Consider the following 22,707-nt stretch of genomic DNA (forward strand, 5'->3'; position numbering starts at 1 on the left):
AGACAGCAGCAGATATGCATCGGCAAACAGAAATGCGCAACGACTTGGTCTGTCTGCCAAAGAGTCTTTCCAGCTTATTAAAGACCTCTAGGCTGTTTTTCTCTGTATAAGAGCCAAGACTCACGTCTCATATTCTCATGATCCAGAGGTAAATGCCTCTGTCTGCGACTGTGGTGGCCTTTACAGGCCTCTGGGCGAGGCTGGGCATAGGTGAAGCACTAGCGTCAGGTGACTCCTCCCCTCCTCACACGTTTCTAAGGAAACTTTCTGCTGAGTGTCCACCACACAGTGACATAGCAGATGTTCACTGGAGAGGGAAAGGCCAGGCCTTTGGAAGGCAACCTCTTCCGGCTGGAACTCTCACGAGGGCCGTGGGGGCGTGGCTATGTACGCGTAGTTATTTGTTGCAATCACTTCCTACTCTGTGAGGCGCTGCTGGGTGACATAAGGCAGAAAGGTAAAGCGTGAGAGGTGGCTTCTCAGCGGACACCTGAAAGATGGGGGGCAGGGGTAGGGGGAAAGGGGGTGTCCGGATGAGGAGGAGGCAGCTTGACCGAGCATGCCTGAGCCAGGGAGAGGGGACACAGCTCATTGGGTTTGGTGGGGGGGGCAACTTTACCTGACGAACCCTCCCACTGGCCCCTCCTACCATTCTTTTTTTTTTTTAAAGATTTATTTATTATTATATCTAAGTACACTGTAGCTGTCTTCAGACAGCACCAGAAGAGGGTGTCAGATCTCATACGGATGGTTGTGAGCCACCATGTGGTTGCTGGGATTTGAACTCAGAACCTTCGGAAGAGCAGTCAGTGCTCTTAACCGCTGAGCCATCTCTCCAGCCCCCTCCTACCATTCTTTAAGGCATCATTGCTATAAATTAATACTAAAGTGGACAGTTTACTATTCCACCAGCCCCCTCCTACCATTCTTTAAGGCATCATTGCTATAAATTAATACTAAAGTGGACAGTTTACTATTCCACATTTTTGGCGGAACATAGTCTCTGGGTCTTATAGGTTAAGGTCTCAGTTGCTCTCCTTGGTAGACTTCTCAAGCTCCACACCAGATGTGTTATAGCAGCAGTGTGCTGCACATGACCATGAAATGAAAGAGATTAGTATCCACACTGACCCCACCTGCTCTCTCTGTCTACCAAGAGAAACCTCCCCATTGGATGCACGGTTGCTAGGACGGTTGCTAGGCAGGCCTAGGAGATGACAGCTCTCTGTGTGTGTCAGGCCAACCTCTCCCTGGACTTCCTGGACTACAAGTCCAACTCTGAGCCATTCTTCATGATGATCTCCACTCCAGCGCCCCACTCACCGTGGACGGCTGCTCCGCAGTACCAGAAGGCTTTCCAGAATGTCATCGCACCAAGAAACAAGAACTTCAACATCCACGGGACGGTAGGTTCCTCTGATCCTCGAAGTGAGTCGTTCCCACTGTATCCAGCCAGTCAGGAAGCGTCAAGCCTTGGAAACGGGCTCCTTTGAGCCTGGAGGGACTGCTGCACCTGTCCCCAGTATAACAGATTGTAGACATGTTCTTAAAGGTACAGATCAAGTCCCTACCACACATCCTGTGAGCAGCTAGAAGAGATCCCTAGGAATGGAAAGGCACTATGGCTCCTGGGCTCCTGGTTGGCCGTTAGCATGTCTCCTGCCTCCTCTATCCCAGAAGTAGCTAAGGCAAGTCTCAAGGACATTCACACTTGCAGCGGCCTTGGGTGATTCTCCCCTGAGGAGGCACATTCAGTGTGCAGGTAGTTAACAGCGTTTGTCCCTTAAATTTACCTAATATGCCACTCCCCTTTCTTCATTCTACCCAAGGTACTGGGTGCCCAGATTCCTGGGAGAATCCTGCCAGAATATTTCCTGAAACTTCAGTCCACATCTGAAGGTTCTTTCTCCCTCCAACAGAAGTCATATTTTCAGCAACGGAAACATTGCCACACACCATTCTCTCCTTCTGCTCACTGTCTCCCAAACTGTGGGTTTGGTGAGACACTGTCTCTCTGTGTAGACCACACTGGCCTCAACCTCACGGCGACTGTGCCTTTGCCTCCTAATTGCTGGGGTCAGAGATCTGTGCTACCGAGCCTGTCTCCTCAAAGCATTCCTCAGGCAGTAACTTAAGCCTCCCTTGGCTGAGCGTATAAGGAGATCGCCACTGCCTGAGTCTTACCTAGAAGTCGCGGTGCTTGTAGCGATACAGAAGGAGTCTTAAAGTCAGAGCAGGAGCGTGAGTTTCTCCCTGTGAGATGAGCCAGATGCTGTCCCTCCTGCTGTCCTCCATAAGGAGGCAGAGGTCTGAAGCCTTTGATTGTGGTAATGATTGAAATATAGAGAAACATCTGCACCCTGGGCCACGGCTCAGGCGTGTGCTTGTTAAGTTAGGTTGAGAAGCTGACTTTAAGCTAGTGGACTGGCCTCAATTTTGTGTTCCAAAAAGAGGTACTAGAAGCATTTTAGTATGTCAATATTACTGAGTGCAGTAGTTCCAGTCACGCACGAGCTGATGTGCGCCTCCATCAACAGGGGATTCAAGATGGAATTTCTGAAGCCTCTTAACCAAAAAACGGTTGGAGAAATGCAGTTTCATTGTGAATGCTGATGGCATCTGAGGGTCCTTCTGTTACTAAAATGTGGCTTTTATGTAAATAAAAGGGCCCTCCAGAACTGGACCTGAAGGGGTTTTGTTATTTTTTTTTTTTAAGATTTCATTTTTATTTTTAAGCGTTCATGCATGTGTCTGCCTTTGGGGTGGGTTTGTTTATGTGGTGCAGTACCCAAGGAGGCCAGGAGAGGGCCCAGTTCCCCCAGAACTGGAGTTACAGGTGGTTGTGAACTGACCCATGTGGGTGCTGGGGACCGAGCTTACGGCCTCTGCCATTCCAGTCTCTGCAGAACTTAAAGTTTTAAATTCAAGTACAGGATTTTCCCCAGGGATATCAGTCTCTTGAGTTGACAGATCCATGGATAGTAGGGCCTTACAGGCAGAATGTAGAGAGAGGTAAGTTAGCACTTGCCCGTTTGTAGCCATAGTTGCCATAGGATCAGTTACCAGATGAACCTCACGTTAGCAGGGGACACTCACAAGAGTGTCCTGGTGCCTCCCAGCGGAAGGCTGTGGAGTGGTGGAGTTCATCTGAGAGGCTGCCAGGCTGCTGTAGCAGCTCAGGAGGAAGAGGCAACCTGACCTAGTCTTAACATGGCTTCAACAGCTTCTAGGCATCTTGATAAAGTGTGAGTGATCCTTTGTCTTACCGACCCTAGGAATCTCCTAGTGTGACCATGGTGACTTGCTGTTAACGTTTGTTTCTTCTGAATCTTAGAACAAGCACTGGCTAATCAGGCAAGCCAAGACTCCCATGACGAACTCGTCAATACGGTTCTTAGATGACGCCTTCAGGAGGAGGTGAGTGCAGACACTCTGTTCTCAGTGTGGGGCTCTGAGAGCAGACAGGGAGGTGGGCCAGCAGGAGGGACGCTCTGGGTCACTGTCATTGGGCCTCACAGGCATGCAGACACGCCTTTATGTTCATGGGCATGAGGTACCTTTGGACCCCAAGCCTGACTAAACCATCCATGTTAAGACCTGGTAAAGAATATGACAAACTGGAACTATTTGCTTGACATTTTTCCCCATGCTTAAAGAAAAGGTTATATAAAAATCAGCCCATGGAGAGATGGCTCAGCAGTTAAGAGCACTGACTGCTCTTCTGGAGTTCCTGAGTTCAAACTCCAGCAATTACACAAAGGCTTACAACCATCTGTAATGAGATCGGATGCCCTCTTCTTGTGTGTCTGAAGACTGCTACAGTGTACTTACATATAATAAATATATAAGTCTTTTAAAAAAATCAGCCCAAATATTGAGCAACGTGTTTAAACTTGATGTTTGGAGTTTGCAAGATATGATATATCGATTTTTAAAAGTTCACTACTTTCTTTTAGAGTATATTGAATTTGGACCAGAAGTCAGTAAACATTTTTTTTGTAGCACCAGATAATAATAAAGTAAATGTTCTAAGACTGCAGGCCGTGTGTCCCAAAACAACGGCAGCCTTAGACAATATGGAAATATTGCTGTGTGCCAATAAAACTTTATAAAAACAGGCGATGGGCAAGACAAGCTTTGGCCTCTTACCTTAGGCCAGTGCCTAGTATTTGGACTATTTTAACAAGATTGTAGCACAGACTTATCTGAACCAATCTGTAGTAATCTATACTGAATTACCATCTTTCCGTTCTGAAGGACTTACTGTGTTCTGGGATGCTCAGTGGTGGAGCCTGGGGGACCGGGTTGAGCATTAGCTGTTTGCTTTCCTGGGATGAGCGTTTCTGTGTGGCCGTTGCCCCTGACGGGCCTTCCACCTGTGTCCTCCAGGTGGCAAACCCTGCTCTCAGTTGACGACCTTGTGGAGAAACTGGTGAAGAGACTGGACTCGACCGGAGAGCTGGACAACACGTATATCTTCTATACCTCAGACAACGGCTACCACACAGGTGAGGGCAGGCGGGGTGAGCGCTGTCACGCCCTCGCTGTAGCAGCTAGCGCTTTACAGCTGCGCACCCGCCAGGCCGAGGGGCTCATCCTCGGGACTCCTCGGGTAGAAAGCATTTCCACACAAGAAGCCAGGCTTCTGTATGCGCTGTGGGAGATGCTAGGCCAGCTGGTCTCAGGCAGGAGTGCAGAATCGTTTACCAAGTTAGAGACAGCGTGGGAAAGCGAGACGATCTCGCATCTGTAGGGTGAGTGGAACTTAGGGAATGTGTTGCTGTAGACGGGGAAACGAAGTTTTCCTGCAATCACAGTTTTATCATTAATCTTGTGATTTGGAGAGTGCTTCTGGCTTTTGAAAACTGCAGTGTGAGTGAACTCCATGCCTTTGACTTCCAGCCTTCTAGCCTGGACCCCGATAGCTACAGACATGTTTTCTGTTTTCTGTGTGTACACATTTGCTCTTGAGTTAACACTAGGCTTGCTCTCACTAGGACAGACAGACTGACTGACACAGCGTCTGTTACGTTATAGTGTGGGTATCTTAACAGGCAGCGTGGAAACTGGTGTGTGTGGGGGTGTAGGTAGGGTGATGGTGTGTGCTGTTGTATTACTTACTGAGAAGGCTGAGGCAGAGGGATTGCTTGAGTCCAGGAGTCTGAGGCCAGTCTGGTCAGTGTAGATCCTGCCTCTGCATGGCAGAGAGAACTAATAAAAACCTCCTTCCTGTCTTCCCACTCAAGGTTTCAGCTGCAGAGTCCTTCCCTCCTTCCTCGTGTTTTTCTGTGTGTGTGTGTGTGTGTGTGTGTGTGTGTGTGGCGGGATAGGGAAGGCAGGTGGGATCTGCAGACGACATTTAGACTGAGCTTCTTGTGCACGCCCGGCAAGGGCGCTACCGCTGACTACAACCCCAGCCGTGGGTGGGTGTTTGAGCAGGGTCTCGCTTCATCTCTTAGGTTGGCCTTAACCTCGTATTCCTGCTGCCTTGACCTCCAGAGTCTTGGGATCCTGGGGTCCCATGGGATCCGGCTGCTTCTCTAAAAGCTTTGAAGCAGCTCCCGGCACTTAGGAGTGCACAGATGGTCCCGGGCCCATCTAATCTATCAAGCAGATAAGGCCTGGAATTTGGAGGCCTCTAAGCCTTGGTGTTGCTTGCTGATGGCTGAGGAAAGTGCTCTTCCTTTGCAGCACTTCTTATCCCGGCTTGGCTGCTTGTCTTGTGAGGCCTTGCGTGCTCATTCCCACTCAGTATTTCCTGTAGCCTGGTAATGAGAGCTGAGGCCTGACGCAGTCGTACCTTCAGGCCAGAAGTCTGCCTCAGTGATGCAGAGCTATCTCAACCAGCTCAGGTTATGAGGCCCACCGTGTGGCTGGCTCACTAGGGGTGCCAGTGTTGATGGGTGGGTCACAGGGTGGCCCCTTCCTGTGACCCTGTCATTGCCATTCCCTTTGCAGGCTGTTGCTAAAACTCTCCTCAGACTGAACTTGCCAACCGCTGACACCTCGCTCTGTCCTTATTGTGGTCTGTGGGTTCCGCGGGAAGGTCTTTCCTCGTTCCGCGGCCCTGCACTGCAGTGCTCAGGGGACAGGGAATGTTCCTCCCTTATTTGGCAGTGATGACATTCGCCCAGGTCTGGCCTCGTCTACATAAATGAGTGTGTATTTGTCTTTCATCCCTTCCCAGACACTATTCTCAATTTGTCGTGTTTAGAACAGGTTCTTTTTAGTTATTTATCTGGCAAACTCTTTTTTTTCTGTCCTGTGTTGAAAAGAAACCGAGGCAAGCGTAAGCTCTCTGTGATAAACCTAGAATTAAGGCGCTAGAGATGGCTCGTGCTTAAGGAGACTGAATGCTTCCAGAGGACCTGAGGTCAGTGCCCAGCACCCACGTCAGGGGCCTCAAGGCTGCCCATCCCTCCAGCTCCAGGAGATCCAGCATCTCCTGCACCTCCTAGGGCGTGCACACATGTGCCATACATTACACACACACACACAGAGGTGCTGACTGTGTTTTGTTGCAGGGCAGTTCTCTTGACTCTGTGTTTTCTTGCAGGGCAGTTCTCTTTGCCAATAGACAAACGGCAGCTGTATGAGTTTGATATCAAAGTTCCACTGTTGGTTCGAGGGCCCGGCATCAAACCAAACCAGACCAGCAAGGTAGGTGCCCGACCGCACCTGATCCTGTGTGTGGAGCGTGTGGCTTGAGAACGTGGCTGTCCCTCTTGGCGAGGAAGGCGGGCCATATGCTCTTCTGCCTGTGTGGACCTTGGGAAGAGTGGCCTGTTTGTCCTGCAACCGTCCACTGCCCTCTGTGAATTTCCACTGCCACCTCATTCATTTCAAAATTTACTTCCAGCACTGGTGACTCTCATCAGAATCACTGTGTGAAATTGTGTGGGGTTTCTCACCAGTTTTCATGTGAGTGCATGTATGTTCTGGGAATGAATGTAGGCAGGTACGTGCATGTGTGTATACATGCACCTGTACATGAATACATGTAGGGGCCCAAGGTACGAACTCAAGAACAAAAAGAAAAAAGGGTTCTCTAGTTTTTTGTTTTTGTTTTTATTTTATTTTATTTTATTTTATATTTTGGTTTTCGAGACAGGGTTTCTCTGTGTAGCCCTGGCTGTCCTGGAACTCACTCTGTAGACCAGGCTGGCCTTGAACTCAGAAATCTGCCTGCCTCTGCCTCCCAAGTGCCGGGATTAAAGGCGTGTGCCACCACTGCCCGGCTAGGTTCCCTAATTTTCATTGGTTAAGAAAGTGTTTTCTCTTTGATATCAGTAGTCATCCTTCATTCATGTTGGCTCACAGATGGGTGTTGGTTCATGAGACAGTTCACTGGGGCTCTCTCCAGAAAGCAGACGGCTCCACCGAGAATCTGCTCTCTTCCACCTGCTGATGCTTGTTTATTTAAACCTTAAAGGGAGTAGTTTATGAATCTTAGCATTTCCTGAACTTGTAGGATTTTATTTCCCAAGTTCCTGAGTCTACACATCGGGAGCGAGGAGTATCTAGGGATGTCCCCTCCCTTACGTCCCCTTCTGTCCCCTTCTGTCACGTGATGTGCAGCATCTTCTGTCGCTGCCATTGGTTCAGTCTTTCCCAGCCTGTCTCGTTGAAGCACTTTGTTCATAGAGGCGCTGGCCGCCTGATCCTAAACACTTTTCCCTAGTGGTCAGGAGGTGACAGTAGGCAACCCCGGCTATGTCTTCTCTCCTCCTGATTTTGCATCATCACCTAAGCTCTGAGACCAGAGAAAAGCAACACACACATAATTGCATTTAAAGCCGCAAGATGGCCCAGACATCCGGGTAGTGGGTGCTCTGGGCTGTCTGTGGTTGGTGGAGGGCACCAGTACTCCTCCTTCCCCACCTTTCCCTGCTTCCTATTTCAGCTTCTTGGTGCTTCACTGTTAAACTGTCCCCAGAAAGGTAGAACGGCCTTCCTACCTGTCCTACAAGTCTCGGCACTTTCTCAACAGGCCAGCTGGGAGGTCAGCAGATCTTAAGTGTGTCTTACCGAGGTTGGCTTTTGATCTGAGTGCAAAGTCCATATTAGTAGGTAGGTGGTGCCCTTCTGAGAAGCATGGCACCTGGGACATCATGTTCTGTCAGAAAGAAACTGAAAGGAAGCGGAGTGACTGTGTCCACCAGCTGCGGGAAGAACAGACCGTTCCGTCTTCTCCGCCGCTGACTCGTGCCACGCAAGCGGGAAGGTCAGAGGCCTCACCTCTCTAAGCAGGCTCTCTGGGGAAAGCATGTGGGGCCTGTCCAATTGGCCAGGACAGGGGTATCGGAAGATACTTCATCTGCATACTCAGGAGAGACAGGGTCTGAGGGGAAAATCCTTATAAAGTCAAACAAGGAGTGAGGCCTGACAGTTGTCAGGGGAGGGAATTCTTACTTGCCGTGATAGTGTTGCAGCCGACTTTTTGGTGCCAGGCTGGATTGGGGAGGAAGCAATGCTTCCTTATGTGAGATACCTGGGGATAGAGTTCTCCTCCACCATTCCTCATTCATCCCACAGAGGCCAGAACGGCTATCAAGTCCTCTGCAATGGTTCTCAACTTGTAGGTTATGGCCCCTTTGGGTCATATATCAGATATCCTAAATACCAGATATTTTACATTACGATTCATAACAGCAGCAAAATTACAGTTATGAAGTAGCAATGAAATATTTTTATGGTGGGGGCGGGGATCACCACAACTTGACAAACAGTATTGAAAGGTCACAGCATTAGGAAGCTTGAGAGCCACTGCCCTAGAACTATAGGTAGAGGTGCCTGTGAGCCACCCAATATGGGTGCTTGGAACTGAACTCAGGTTCACTGGAAGATCAGCCAGTGCCCTTAGCCATTGAGCCACCTCTCCAGCCGCTTCATCTCTACCTAAGTGTGATACCCCGGCTCCTTCCTAGCTACGGAAGCTAAGGCAGACCCACCCACAGCAGCTCAGCCTTTGCTGGTGCTGGACCTCTCAAGTGCTCAGAGCTCTTGGCAAATGGACTCTTTGGAGCCTTCTGGGGTGTTCTGTGACTTGCTTGTAGCAGCCCTGCTTAGGGTGCCTTGTGGGGTGCTGTATGCCGTGCCTTACGCAGCCCCTCCTTGGTTGGCTTTAGTGTCTGAGAGGACTCACCTTGTTTGCACAGCTTATCAGAAGCCTGTGTGAGACCAAGGTAGACAATTCCCACTTGACTTTTCTGCTCACAATCTGTAACTACATCAGGTCTCTAGTCTCCTTACATAATGTGGGCAGATTTTGAAGCCATCGCCCTGCATGTTTGTCGTTCTTAAGCCATCTTAGTGATTTGATTTGTACTGGAATTGTCAGCCTTAGCCACTGAGCAAAAGGCTATTAAACAGCGTCTCCCATCCTGCAGCGCTGGTATTTGAAGAGAGTTTTGGTGAGACTAACAATCACCATTTCCATTCTGGGCTCTTACTGCTTTAGCTCATACAACTTATCTTGTACCCTGCTTTGACTCCCAGTACCAATGACACAGGCTCCTCCGCACACCTCCTGGACTCTCGGGGCTCGTGTTTCTCCTATGGTGATCTCTTCCTTGTCACACCCAGACACCAACTGTGAACCAAGCTGCTCGGTTCACCCCGCACCCCCCCAGGGCCTTGAAAGAAGGAAGCCGACCCGTGTCTGGGGGGGAGGGGGGTGTCTGGGTAATCTCTGGAGACAGCTCCAGTACACTTTCAGTGACATAAGGACTGCTGCTTCCTGAAGTGTCTCCATGGAATGGCAACCCACGACAGCTGCCGAGAGGCACTAATAGATTCAGAGCCAGGTTGTGTATCAGGGCTCTCCCAGCCACCCGGAAACCTGAGCCCCGACCCACAATGCTCTGCTCCTGTCTGTCATACAGGCCTTCCAATGTGGTCTTAAATTAAAAATGACAGTTACTTGATATTTTTTTTTCGATCTCTGTTTGGCTGCCTAAAATGGCTGTCTTCTCCAATTTCAAAGACATATTTTGTGTGTAACACATGAGCCAGAGGACAGCCTTAGTTAATGTTCCTCGGGAGCTGGTCACCGAGGTCTTTTGTTTTTGTTTTTTTGTTTGTTTGGTTGGTTTGGGTTTTTTTTCGGGGGGGGGGGTGTTGGGGGGCCAGACGGGGTCTCACTATGTCTCCCTGGCTGTCCTGCCCTGACTGTCCTGCAGCTCACAATGTAGACCAGGCTGGTGTCTGTCCCCCAGAGAGCCTCCCAAGTGCTGGGATAAAAGGCCTGAGCCCTCATGCCTGGCTTCTCAGCTCGGTTTCTTAGACAAGGGCTCTCTGGCCTGGGGCTCACCCTGTAGGCTAAGCTGCCACGTAAGTGTGAGGACCCGAGTTTGTTCCTCAGAATGCACTTGAAAAAAGCCTGTGACTCCAGCACAAGCAGCCAGAGGCTCTCTGAGGCTGGTGATCAGTAAGCCAGGCCCGTGAGAGAGAGGCTCTGTACACCTGACGTACTCTGGCTGACACACACATACACTTGTGCACACACACACAATGTAAAGGTTTTTACATGAACACTGACATAGCCCCACTGGGTTGAAATGGAGCCATGCAGCTTTAGGAGCTCAGAAGTGTTGATCACAGAAGGAAAACCACCTTCTAAACCAGGAGAATATGTTGAGGTAAAAATGTAAGACTTTTGTTTCTGGTTTCTAGAATGCTTGTTTTAATATAGATATATAGCTATAGATTTTTTTTATTTGTATGTGTGCACACACGCATGTGTCATGGTGTGCATGTCATAGGACAACTTGTGGGGACTGGTTGGTTCTCTCCTTCCACTGTGTGGGACCCAGGATTGAGGCTTAGTGACCAGCACCCAGGCCCTAGAGTGTTTTCGGTAAAGCAGGGTTTGTGCTATTTAAGGAAACATGTTGACCAGTTGGAGTAGCTTTTCTGCAGCCTTCACAGCCTATTGCAAGACCAGGCAGGTGGAACACACCTGTATTCCCAGCATTGAGACGTCTGAAGAAGGAGGATCATGAGTTTGAGAATAGCCTGGGCTACATGGCACACCCTGTTTAAAATTAATTGGGGACAGAGTAGTAGTAGTAGTACTGTCACTTTGAAGACTATAGCATGAACTCATCTTCCTTGGTTTGTTTGTGGGTGGGGGACAGCCTGGTCTACCTAGTGAGTTCTAGAACATGTCCTGAGTTGTAGTTGGAGTCTGGCCCTGGGCGGGAGAGCAGGTTTTCCGGAGGCGACGGTGCCAGGCTCCTGGTGGGTGGCTTAGTGTTTCTTGGGTTAGAGGAGCATGAGACAGCCCGGCCTCAGACAGTTTGCTTCACTCACGCAGATGCTGGTCTCAAACATCGACTTGGGTCCCACCATCCTGGACCTCGCTGGCTATGACCTGAACAAGACACAGATGGATGGGATGTCCCTGCTGCCCATTCTGGTGAGTTTAAAGCCACAGCCAACCCTGCGCCGAGCTCCGGAGTTAATGCCAGGTGGACATTGACAAGCTACTAAATCTGAGAGGCAGAGAGCAGGATTGTCTCTGGCCTTGTGCTGGGAAGCAGTTCCCCAAAGGAAAAGTCTGACTGGACCACGTGTCACCTTCAGCCTCTGTATTCTCTTCCCCTCTCCTCCCAGGGGGGGAAAAAAAAATGGGTCTGAGAGCGTAGAGGTTGCCGTCCAGGGAGAGAGCAGTGAGGAACCTTCTGTAAGGCTCAGGGATCGCCCGGGTCACTGTGCAAAGATTACCTTAGAGTCAGTCAGAGAGATGCCTGTGCTGCTGGCAGAGTGGTGAGGACTAAGACTGATAGCCACTGTTGCCGACGTCTGGGGGACAGAGACTGCTCGCACAGGCAGATAGCCAACCGACAGACCCATTTACTCACCTGAGTGTTAGCTACGGACGCAGCTACAGGCAGCATTGCATAGCATGCAGAGGCCTTGGGCTTGGTGTCCGGTACCAAAGACGGGAGGAGAGGGGGAGAAGAGGAAGGAGGAGAAACATTGAAAGGTGAGTGTTAACCACGTTGGTGCGTCTCCTCATCCCCAAGGACACCCTCCCATTGGTAGTTATCGATGTTACCTTAGACAGTTAGGGTCTTGCTTTGAACCTTCACACACACACATTCACACACACACACACACATGCACACACACACGGGGAGGGGCCATGCACACAGGCACGATACTGGACTAGATCTCTCTCTGGGCACTTTTTAAGATTCAGTATTGTTTCCAAGCTGGATCCATATTGTTCCGGGCTCCCATTACCTAAAGGCATGGTGACCTGGTTGCCCGACTCTTCCCAGGAAGGGATGTCTTTGGTGGCCTAGTTCTGTCCTGTTTGCTGCCTTCACACACGTGTCCCCAGTGACCTGCACGCTCACCACGATGAGAATTCCCTTCATCCTGTGTAAACTGTCGGTTTAGTTAGTACAAGCTGGCCCAGTGAGTGAAGAGCAGTATTTGGTCTCCATTTTGCATTTACTTGTTAGTAAGGTGAGGCTCTCTTCTGTCAGCTTCCTTCGTGTGCCACACAGTGCGAGAGCAGACAATTCCATGTGGTGCATGAGAGCAGACAGTTCGGTCGTTTCTGGTGTTGGGCCATCACAACCTAATTCCAGAGCATCCCGCCATCCCAGATCATTGGTCACCCCTCCGCCATCTCTTCCCCGCCCTCAGGCAGCCTATAACCCTTTACCTCTGTGGAGTCATCTACCCTGGACGCCAAGTGTATGTGCAGAACAGAAATGCACAGGGTAGGGCTTCCCCTGTCTTGACATTCAAGGCCTTGTATAAGCTCGCTCCCATTCCCCACTACATGTCCTCAGCTTGACACCACAGAGGCCTGTGGGCTTGCTAAGACCTGTGATTCAGAGCTGATGTAGCAGCACACTGAGAGAGCCAGCCTGGGAGTGGTGCTGCTCAGCTTCCTGTGCACCAGTGTGCGTGTGAAACCCCGCATCAGCCACTAGCACCAGAAAGACAACCCTAGGACACGAGACGGCTGGTGTCACGTGTGCGGCACCCAGCTGCCAAGGAAGATGTTAGACTGACAGAAGGGTCCCTTCTAGTCTGCCTGCCTTCGGCCTTCCTCTGTCCTTGGCTGATGTCTGAAGCGGCCTTGCCCCCTCTCACTCAAGACCACCCTCTCTCTGCCCACCTCCTGCCTGTTGTCCTGCCTTGTGCCTCAGCCTCCCGAGCAGCTGGTGCTGCAGATGCCCCTGGCCCGGCTTGCCTGCTGCTTGTGGCCTGCTGAGGTTTAGGCCCTGGCTCTCCCCCCCAGTCTGTTCCTGCTTCCTCCTCTTAGATGCTGTGGTTCACAACCCACCCAGGCTTTTAAACCCTAGCTTGCTCCTGTCCTAGAGGCCAGAGTGTATGTCCCTGTCTCAGATGTTTGTTTCCAGTGCTGTCTCCTTTCTCCACACAGACAACATGTGCAGAGACTGAACGTGATTGTATGGGTTGTACGTCATCTCAAGGCCTCAACCCCACACCCCAGCACAGCCTCTGTGTGTGTGTGTGTGTGTGTGTGTCCTGCTGCCCAGGGCACGCAGAGCGTCTGCCAGGCTAGGCCCCCGTGTGTTCTCCCACCTTGACCTGGAGCCACCTGCACCGCCTTGGCTTTCATCCCCTCCCGCTTCACATACCGCCCTTAAAGGGACAGTAAAGCATTCCAGGCACCAGACTGTTGCTCTGAAGACCGTAAGCACCAGAAACGACATTAGTGACTTTCCTACACATCCGGCCTTCCCATTCCCTTTGTTACAGCTGTCTAAGGCCCTCAGGCAGCGCGGTGAGAACTGGTGGTCACTTATCAGTCCGTGCCTCACGGGACCCCCACATCTGCTCTTCTTTCTAGAAAGGAGACAGAAACTTAACCTGGAGGTCAGACGTGCTGGTGGAATATCAAGGAGAAGGCCGGAATGTCACCGACCCGACCTGCCCTTCTTTGAGTCCTGGAGTGTCTGTGAGTAGCTTGTCTTTGATCACAGCTTCCTTACCGCAAGGCAGGTGCTATTTAGACAGCTCGGTCACCTGAGGGACCTGAGTGAGTGACGCTGCTGGCATCAGGCTCTCCCAGTTACATAGACACGCCCACACCCGCCAGCTTCTCCATCTCCTAATAGCAGGAGAGATGGGGTTTGTCCCCGTGGCTGTGCTATCACTGTGGCAGCCAGGCAGGCCACAGAGGTGACAGCAGCCATGCTGACCTGGCTTTGGGGACAGAGCCTTGGTTCTCCTGACAGCAAAGGTTCCGAGTAAAGGACCCAGCCCAGTGTGCTGCACCCACATCTGATCTCTCGGAGAGCAGGGGCAGGGGACTTCTGAGTCCCAGGCCAGCAGGGAATTACAGTCAAGCTGTTTCATTTTGTTTAAACTCGGAGTGTTTAAAGGGCACAGCACAACCACCTGTGGGCTAGCAGAGCCTGTGGAGACCGTGGAGTCTGCTCCTCTGTAGTGCCAAGCGCACGGGGCAGTCAGACAGTCCTTCAGAGTGTGTCTCTTTCCCGGGGTCTGCCTTCTGCCAGCCTGTGCCAGCATTGCCACCTGAGATGCTGATGCTGTGTCAGAACAATCCTCATTAACTTGTAAACTGTCCCTCCAGCAATGTTTCCCGGACTGTGTGTGTGAAGACGCGTACAACAATACCTACGCCTGCGTGCGGACACTGTCATCATTGTGGAACCTCCAGTACTGCGAGTTCGACGACCAGGAGGTAAGGACCGTGTGCCTGAACACCCCTCCCACACCACACCTCTTGTTTAGGCTTGGTGGCAAAAGATGAAGCCAGAGCTCTACCCAGGGAAGGCCTGTTTCTTCTCTGCACTCCCCCAGGTCTCCTGTGGCAGCAAGTCAGGCTCATGCGGGCAGCTTCATTCTGAGTTTTCTCAATGGAGTCCTCTCCACTCACCACCTCCACTCAGTTGGCCTGGTAATAGGGCTAACAGTGAGGTGCTTGGCGTGTGCAGAGAGAGGAGCTGGCCAGCCTCTGACTTACCCAGGAGGGCCGTCCTGGGAGAAGGTGGGGCTTGAGCCTCACTGACACACGTGGGTCATCTGAAGGCTTCTGTGGACGCAGGGAGGCAGTGTCCGCAGGTGCGCAGCGTGTCCTGTCTTCCTGTATGTGTGTGTTAGTCTGAGGGCTGAGGCTTAAAGCCCTTAGAGCCACCCTTTACCTCCGTGTCCTGGCCTTCTGTTTGGAGAACAGCGTGCTGCAGAAAGTGCTGATGTCCGCTGTGTAAATGAGGCCTTCTGCCTGTGCAAACCATCCCAGACTACTTCTTAAAATAGGGGATGACTGGTGTACCACAAGCCAGGATGCTTCTCACTCCATCCTGTTGCTTAAGTGTTAGGATTCTGAGGAAAACATATGGCCTCCAGCGCTCCCCGCGGAGTAGCTGCAGAGCTGTCTTGTTGCTGAGGCCAGGCCATCGAGAGCTCACCTGTGCTCAGCCTGAGGACAGTGGTCCTCCTCCTTCCTAATGCTGCGAGTCTTTAATACAGTTCTCATGGTATGGTGACCCCCAACCATGCAATTATTTTATTGCTTCTTCATGACTGTAATTTTGCTACTGTTAGGAGTCGTAATGTGTATGTGTGGTTTCCAATGGTCTCATGTGACCCCTGGGTAACACCAGTTGTGAACTGCCACTCTAAAGGGTCATGAGTCACTTTCCTGAAGATATGGGGTAGACAGGTAGCTGCAGATCAGCATGGGGCTGTGTGTCTAACACAAGTGCACCCTGACACAGACGGCATGTGATCACGTGTGGTCTGGGAGCCTTAGACCACATGATGGACAGGCCTTGGCTTTTCCTCTCCTCCTTCCATTTCCATTTAGAAATAATTGCCGCAGGAGGATTCTCTCAATATAACCTTCGCTCTCTTCTTCCCTCCTTCCTTTCTTGCCTCTAGGTATTTGTCGAAGTCTACAATATCACTGCAGATCCAGACCAGATCACCAACATTGCCAAGAGTATAGACCCTGAGCTTTTGGGAAAGATGAACTATCGTCTGATGATGCTGCAGTCCTGTTCTGGGCCGACCTGTCGCACTCCAGGGGTCTTTGACCCTGGGTAAGTGTCTTTCCTCAGTGACTCTGCCACTGCCTCGTCTTGAGAGGCCAGGCTCTTCTGAAGACAGAGGGGAGCTAGGGGCTCCTTTCTGCTTTGAGCTGTGTTTGTTCTTCTGCTCTATTGAGAGGATGCTGCGTTCCCTCTGTGTCAGCTTGTTTGGTTGGGAAAATAAACTGTTTGGGACTTGGCTCTGTACCTTTGGTGGCTGCTGTGACTACAAGCTCAGCCCTGCTTTCCTGTCCCAGAGTTCTGCTTGGTGGCACTGGATAGCTCTGGCCCACCCTAGCCCCGGTCTGAGAGCATACTGCTTTATTTCTCAGAGTATTAAACACTTAGGAAAACGGGTGTCAAATGTAACTGACGTGGCTTACCTGTGTTACCCAGCCTGCCTCACTCTGGATCTGCTTACAGGGCTGGGGCTGCAGAACACTGCCTGCCACTGCCCAGGAGTTCAGGCTGTGAACGAGTAGAGAAATGGCTCATGGACTGTCACACTGTAGTCCACACACAGCCAGGAACACAGAGTCCACACTGTCAGAAAGGGCTGTCATGCTGGTCATGCAACTCTCACCTCCATCCCCAAGGCAACCCCACGGATCAGGCCCCAGCTAGAAATTGGTTTGAGACAGGTCTCTCTGTCCTGGAATTTGTCATGTAGACCAGGCTACCTCTTCCTCCCTAGTGTTGCTGTGATTAAAGGTGTTAGCCACCATGCCTTGCTAAAATGGAAAACGTTTAAATAGCTAGGCCACTGTGTAAAAAGACAATACATGTCGATCTGTCTAGCTTAAACCAAGTAATGTTTGAGTGGAGTGAATGTCGTAAGCCTGGTCCGTCACGTCCTTTATCCAGCCTTCACCTTCCCCAGTGTCTGCGCAGACGTCAGCTCACAGTGTGTATCAAACCAAACGGACTTAATGCTTCTAGCCGTGAGTTCTAGGCTGGTTCCGGGAATTGAAAGCTGTAACTAAGCCCTTGAAAGGCGAGTGGAGAAATCCCTGGGATTGTGACATATGGCCAGCAGTCCCTGCTGGCTTAGCTGCTGGAGCACTGGCCAGCCAGAGCAGGGTGGTTTCAGGTGCTGTCCTGCTTGTCCTGGACATCTGGAGCGGTCGTCGGCTCCCTAGAGCCCAGCGCATGCATGTCGTCATCATCAGACACACAGTTTGCCCGGGGTTCACTGGCTGCCCGCATCATGTTTCTCCAGCGTTTTGTTTATGTCAACCCTGATGAGATGCTGGTTATGTGTGCTATCGCTAGCCCAAGTACGTAAACACCAACTGAGTTTGTTTCTAATTTATCATCCCAGGATATTCTTTTCTGCCAAACATTTGGCCTTCCAGGATCCTCTGCAGTAGGGTCATCGGACTGGATCCTATAGGCACAAGCTCTTAACGCAGCCACACATGTGTGTTGTACAGTGTCTGTGGCTGGATGGTCCACAGTCCTGACCATAGCATCTGACCCTTTACAAAAGTGTTGCTGCAGAGATCGGCCCACAGGCAGAAGGAGTGTAAATTCATTGCCAGGTTTCTGCTCGGCTCATGGAAAGCCCATTTCTGGCCAGTCTGGATTCTTTATAGCCACAAACTCTCAGCTGTTCCCATGGAGCACTTACAGAGAGGGTTCCATACATTCTACATGAATGCCTCTCTGTTTGATGGCCAGAGACAACTTGGAGTTGTTTAAATTCATGAGCCTGGCTCAAGCACACATCTAAGACCCGTGTTTGTGTGTGCGCCAAAGTGCCAGCGGCTAGAAAAGAAGAAGCGATCTCAGAGCTTGAGTGGAGGTTAAGTGAGGGTCAGCTCTTCCATCTGGATGCTTTATACCTGAGACTCGCTCACCTCCCGTAGCCTGCCTGCCTGCCTTTATTCCCAGCACTCAGAAGCCTGAGGCAGCAGGTTGGGGAGTCTGAGGCCAGCCTGGTGCGTAGCAGTTTCCAGGCCAGCCAAGGCTGTGTAGTAATGTTTTGTTGCTGCTGTTTTCTGAAGGAATCTCCCTCCTGCTTCTTGCAGTTAACCGTGTTGCTCTCCTCAGGTCACAGCTTGCATGGAAAATGCTCTCGGCTACTGAAACCACATTTATGTGACAGCTCCCTGCTTGGTGTGTCAGTCCCTCCCGGCAGCTCTCTGCTGCAGGATATGCCTTTGAAGTCACATGGCTAGCGAGCATTCACGTGACGTCCTCCCTTTGCTTCCCTCAGGTACAGGTTTGACCTGCGTCTCATGTTCAACAGTCACGGCAGCGTCAGAACGAGAAGGTTCTCGAAGCATCCGCTCTAGCAGCCTCTGCGTTGGATCCTTGCACAGCCTTTTCCGGTGCCGTGGTTGGAGTGGGAGCCCACGCCTCGGGAGCTCTGGCCTTGCTCTTTCAAGTCTTGTTTGAAAAATAATCCAGTCAGCTGACTTCCAGTACTGTGAATCCGCCCCTGTCAGAAGTGGCTGACCCTGTTTCTCCTCAGATGACAACCACCACTCCTGAGGTCTTTGTCCTCTCCTTGTCCCTTCATCTTGGCTGGGCACAGTATATGAGTCCCCACGTGGTCGAGTCTGGATCTGTAAAACTCTTCTGATAATGGCAATACTTTAGGGCAGAGATAAAACCTTTTGGTATTTTAGCTAGCCCCCAAATCAAAAGCACTGTATAGCATTTCACACCGAGCCCCTCACCAAAACTCACACAGTTGCGAGAAGAGCTGCTGTCTGTGGACACGTAGAGAAAGGACATTCATGACATCCCTGTGGTGTGGTTAATGTGCGACGTGTCGCCCAAGCTCTGCCCTAAGAAGCTTCTTAGTGACTCCAGCCACCTGAGAGCGCCCAGGAGCACCAGGGGGGGCCAGATGCGCTTCCTGAGCTCTTGGATCAGTGCGCTGAAGGGCCGCACTTACAAGTGCCTGTCTGGAGGGTTCTCAAGTGTCAGCGCCACACAAGTCATCCTGCCTGGCTGCAGTTAGCTGTCATTGTCATTGAAAATCTTAGTGTCTCCTGGTGGAGGGGAAGGACCGGCTGCCTCACCCCACTCCCTGATCTCACAAAAGTGCGAGTTTCCAGTCCTGACTAACTAGGGCTCCAGTCAGTATTCCCCTGGCCGGCTTCCCAGATGCCCTGGACGGCACTCTGTTCCTTAAAGTCCAGTTCCACCCTGACGTCCACAGAGGCAGCACGGAGTGGCGAAACTCGGTTCCAGCCTGTCGTCGGCAGTGAGCGGGTTTAGCTTTACACAGCCTCTGCCCAGCTTTAACTTGTAAGACAGCTATGAGTCACTTTGAGAATTCCAGAGGCCATGTTGGGGGGACAGCCATTGAGTTTATTCCTTTACCTCATGTGACCCCAGCAACTTTGGTGATACTGAGAGGCCAGCAGGCAGTAGAGTGGACACCTCGGCCGTGGCCACTTTAGAGGGGGAAAAGTTTAAGTTTTAAACTAAAAGTTACAGAATTGAATGTGGATACCGGCTTCATTCACCCCCACTTGGATTCTAAACATGACCAGTGAAATAGTGAAAGCTGACCACAGTTGTTCCCAAATAAAGGTCGGCAGCTCCTACCAGGTCTGGGATTGAGATGTTAGAGTCTTCAGTTTTATAGCCGGCTCCTGAAAGCAGGCGACATCAGAGTGGTAACAGTCAGTAGGCTGCAGTAGGTGTCCTACCTCGAGGCCCTCAGATGGAGGTAACACATTAGGATTGTGGGACACAAGATCCTCTCTGAACCTCCTGGTTAAGGAACGTTCCTGCAAACATTCAAGTAGACCTTCTATAACAGACTGCAGCGTGCATGGCCTCTACCCACAAGAGATGCACTGCAGGAGGCCGGCCCTGTTCTCTGTACTCAGCATTTTGACATCTCCTTTGAAGGCCAGGTATATGTGTACCAGTGCTCTTCAAAGGGAGAACCATTAAAACCAACATGGAATGCAGGGACTTCGCCTTATAAGATTTCCAGTTTTAAAACTGCCCCTCAGATACAATTTCAAAGTAGGGTACACATTAGAGTGTCTTTGAGTTCAACAAGTTGGTACTGTTGCAAACACCTTCTGAATTGCCAGCGCCCGGGTTTTTATGTAAAAATAGAGTGGCTATGGAAGTTACACCTTCATCTGTGGGAAGTATTCTCAAACGTAGGGGTATCTTTATCTTATGTTTTCTAATGGAAGATGGCAGCCCAGAATCCTCAAGACAAAGCAAGGGGTATCAGCTGATGGCCGCGGGACTGATGGGTGTCCTGGGTTCTTTAGCTCACCAGCACTTTGCGCTCAATGGACTTTGTAAATTCTCATCAGCTGTTGTAGAAGTTCCTCTGCCTGGAGCTGTCATCTCAGCCGCTCCCTTAGAAAGTGCCCTTCAACGGACCCTGTTCACTGCTGCACTTCTCAATGAATTAAAACTGACTTCTGTTCTAGTGGCAATGTGTCCTTTGTTTTTAGTCCACAGGTGTTGATTCTCACAATGTATAAGAAGGTGGCTGCTTCGTGGAGTTCTGTAGTTTTGTGGTGCTAGGGTCCAAATTCAGGGCTGACATAAAAGGATCAGGTCAGCACTGTCCCCCGGAGATAGACCTTCCGGCTGCAAGGTTAGCCAATAACCTAGTGAAAATGGACCGTCTCCTCCTCGTGTGCGCCCTCCGCCTAGAAAGCTCTTAGATACCAGTCCCTGCAAGTCATCTGAGACCTGGGAAGATGGCTCAGTAACTAAGAACACCTGTTCTTGCAAAGGACACCCCCCCCCCCCCCCCCGCTCCCAATGCAGCTCCCAGCCCCTACATGGTAGCTAGCAGCCATCTGTAACTCCAGCTCAGAAGATCAGGTGCCTCTTCTGACCCCCACAGCCTCCTGCACACACACATAAATATTCATAAACTTTTTAAAAAAGAAACCCGCTGATAAGTGACTTACAGCTTCTTTGAGCGACTTGTAAGAAGACAGACTAACTCACCCTTGCCAGTATTACTGTGGTCGCCCCTTTCCCTAGAAGGAAAATTACATTTTGCAGGAGTCATCAAACTTTGTTAAAGGGTTAAATATCCAATCCTAGGCATACAGGTTACGTACATAGTCTCTGTCACAGCTACATTGCTGGTAGAACATAAAAATAGCCCAGGAGCTGGGGCTACAGCTCAGAAGTGCTTGTGTTATATGCAAAAGGCCCTGGGTTCCACCCCCTTCATCACGTAAACTTAGTGTGGTGAGGGTTCTTCAGCTCCAGAGAGAGTCCAAATCCTGGTGCGTAACTGTGCGGCTCTGTTCCAATGTAGGAAAACAAATTGGCCACAAATTGCCGGCCACCGACATCAATGGTTGCTTCATAGACCAAGGAGATGTTAGGCATTGAAAAATTAACATTACTGTCTGGAAAAGCTGATTTGGGGGCTGGAGAGATGGTTCAGAGGTTAAGAGCCCATACTGCTCTTGGAGAGAGGACTCCAGGTTGGGTTCCCAGCACCTACACCAGATGGCTCACAACCACCTGTAACTCCAGCCTCGGGAGAGCCAACCTCGTCTTCTGGTCTCCACAGGTACAGTGCCCACAAACCAAGTCACACAAATAGACACTTAGTTAGAAATAAGAATCTTTAAGAATTAATGTGTGTTTACCACAAGGCTGAGATCACTTCTGGATCCGAGCTTTGGCTAGAAAGTAGCACAACCCCTGTCAGTCCCCCCTCATCCCGCTGTCCCTCCCCCAACCCCTGTTCCCACCCCGAGGGGACCACATATGGTGGGTTTGTTACAAGTGAGGAGCACTCGGTAGGAGCAACCTGTATTGTAGCAAGCCTGCTCTTCGCTCCAGAGGAAGACTGACCTCCTCATCCATAGAAATTGCTCATCTGCCAACAGTCCTAAGAAATGACTCTCATAAACTAGTCGGGGCCTTGTGATTGGGGAGGCCAGAGTTGGTGCTTACCCAACACCTCTCAGCTGGCTAAGCAGCTGGTCGCCTGGTTGGTCGGATGCATTCCTTGCCCTACCCAATGGAGTCTAGAAGCCAGAGCAGCCATCCACAACTGCTGTGATGTGGTCAGAAGAGCTGTTTTGTAACCCGGCGTTTGAGGTGAAGGGTGTGTATAGTAGGTCATGAAGATGAGCACAATGCTTTTATATGTTCTAATCACCTAGGGGTATATGTGTGTGTGCAGGTGTGTGTGTGTGCCTCGAGCGCGTGCGCTTATTTGCCTGCACACATGCACATGTGGGCCAACTGTGCCTGCATGTCCAGGTGAGAGGACAGTTCCTGGAAGCTAGAGCATACGTAATATCAGCTTGGGTCAGACTTGAGGGGATGCCTAGTCCTAAACAGAAAGCAAATCGTCCTTTAGGAACCAGGAAATTAAGTTCTATCTCCCCAGCAGCCAACAGCAGTCAACACAGACTACCAGAGAAGAAAGACTTGATGGTACCTGCCCTTGGAGCCAGATTCCCTGCAAGGTCTTTGTTTCCCCTCCTTTCTTCCAGGCAGGTCATATGGAGACAATGAAGTCTAGTCCATGAGCCACAAAATTCACAGGACCCAAGTTGGAAAACCCTGTACTGAGGTCTCCTGGTGGCTTAGGACTCACTGTAATTAGATGAGATTAAGAAGTGGGACTACGGGCTGGAGAGATGGCTCAGGGGTTAATAGCACTGACTGCTCTTCCAGAGGTCCTGAG

General features: G+C 50.7%; 1 protein-coding gene across 2 annotated transcripts in view; it reads left to right on the top strand.

Annotated features, from left to right (window-relative positions):
- Gns (glucosamine (N-acetyl)-6-sulfatase) overlaps positions 1 to 20,471 on the top strand; it is a 32,165-nt gene extending 11,694 nt beyond the window's left edge. For both annotated transcript variants that reach the window (NM_029364.4, NM_001364695.1), the window contains exons 6-14: positions 1,239 to 1,406; positions 3,335 to 3,417; positions 4,390 to 4,508; positions 6,557 to 6,660; positions 11,318 to 11,419; positions 13,841 to 13,948; positions 14,588 to 14,698; positions 15,898 to 16,058; positions 18,265 to 20,471. In NM_029364.4, the coding sequence (NP_083640.1) occupies positions 1,239 to 1,406; positions 3,335 to 3,417; positions 4,390 to 4,508; positions 6,557 to 6,660; positions 11,318 to 11,419; positions 13,841 to 13,948; positions 14,588 to 14,698; positions 15,898 to 16,058; positions 18,265 to 18,343 (1,035 nt within the window). In that variant the 3' untranslated portion in view covers positions 18,344 to 20,471. The remainder of the gene's footprint in view (positions 1 to 1,238; positions 1,407 to 3,334; positions 3,418 to 4,389; positions 4,509 to 6,556; positions 6,661 to 11,317; positions 11,420 to 13,840; positions 13,949 to 14,587; positions 14,699 to 15,897; positions 16,059 to 18,264) is intronic.
- The last annotated feature ends 2,236 nt before the right edge of the window (positions 20,472 to 22,707 follow it).

Source organism: Mus musculus, chromosome 10 (genome assembly GCF_000001635.26).
Source record: "Mus musculus strain C57BL/6J chromosome 10, GRCm38.p6 C57BL/6J".
Classification (NCBI taxonomy): Eukaryota; Metazoa; Chordata; class Mammalia; order Rodentia; family Muridae; genus Mus; species Mus musculus.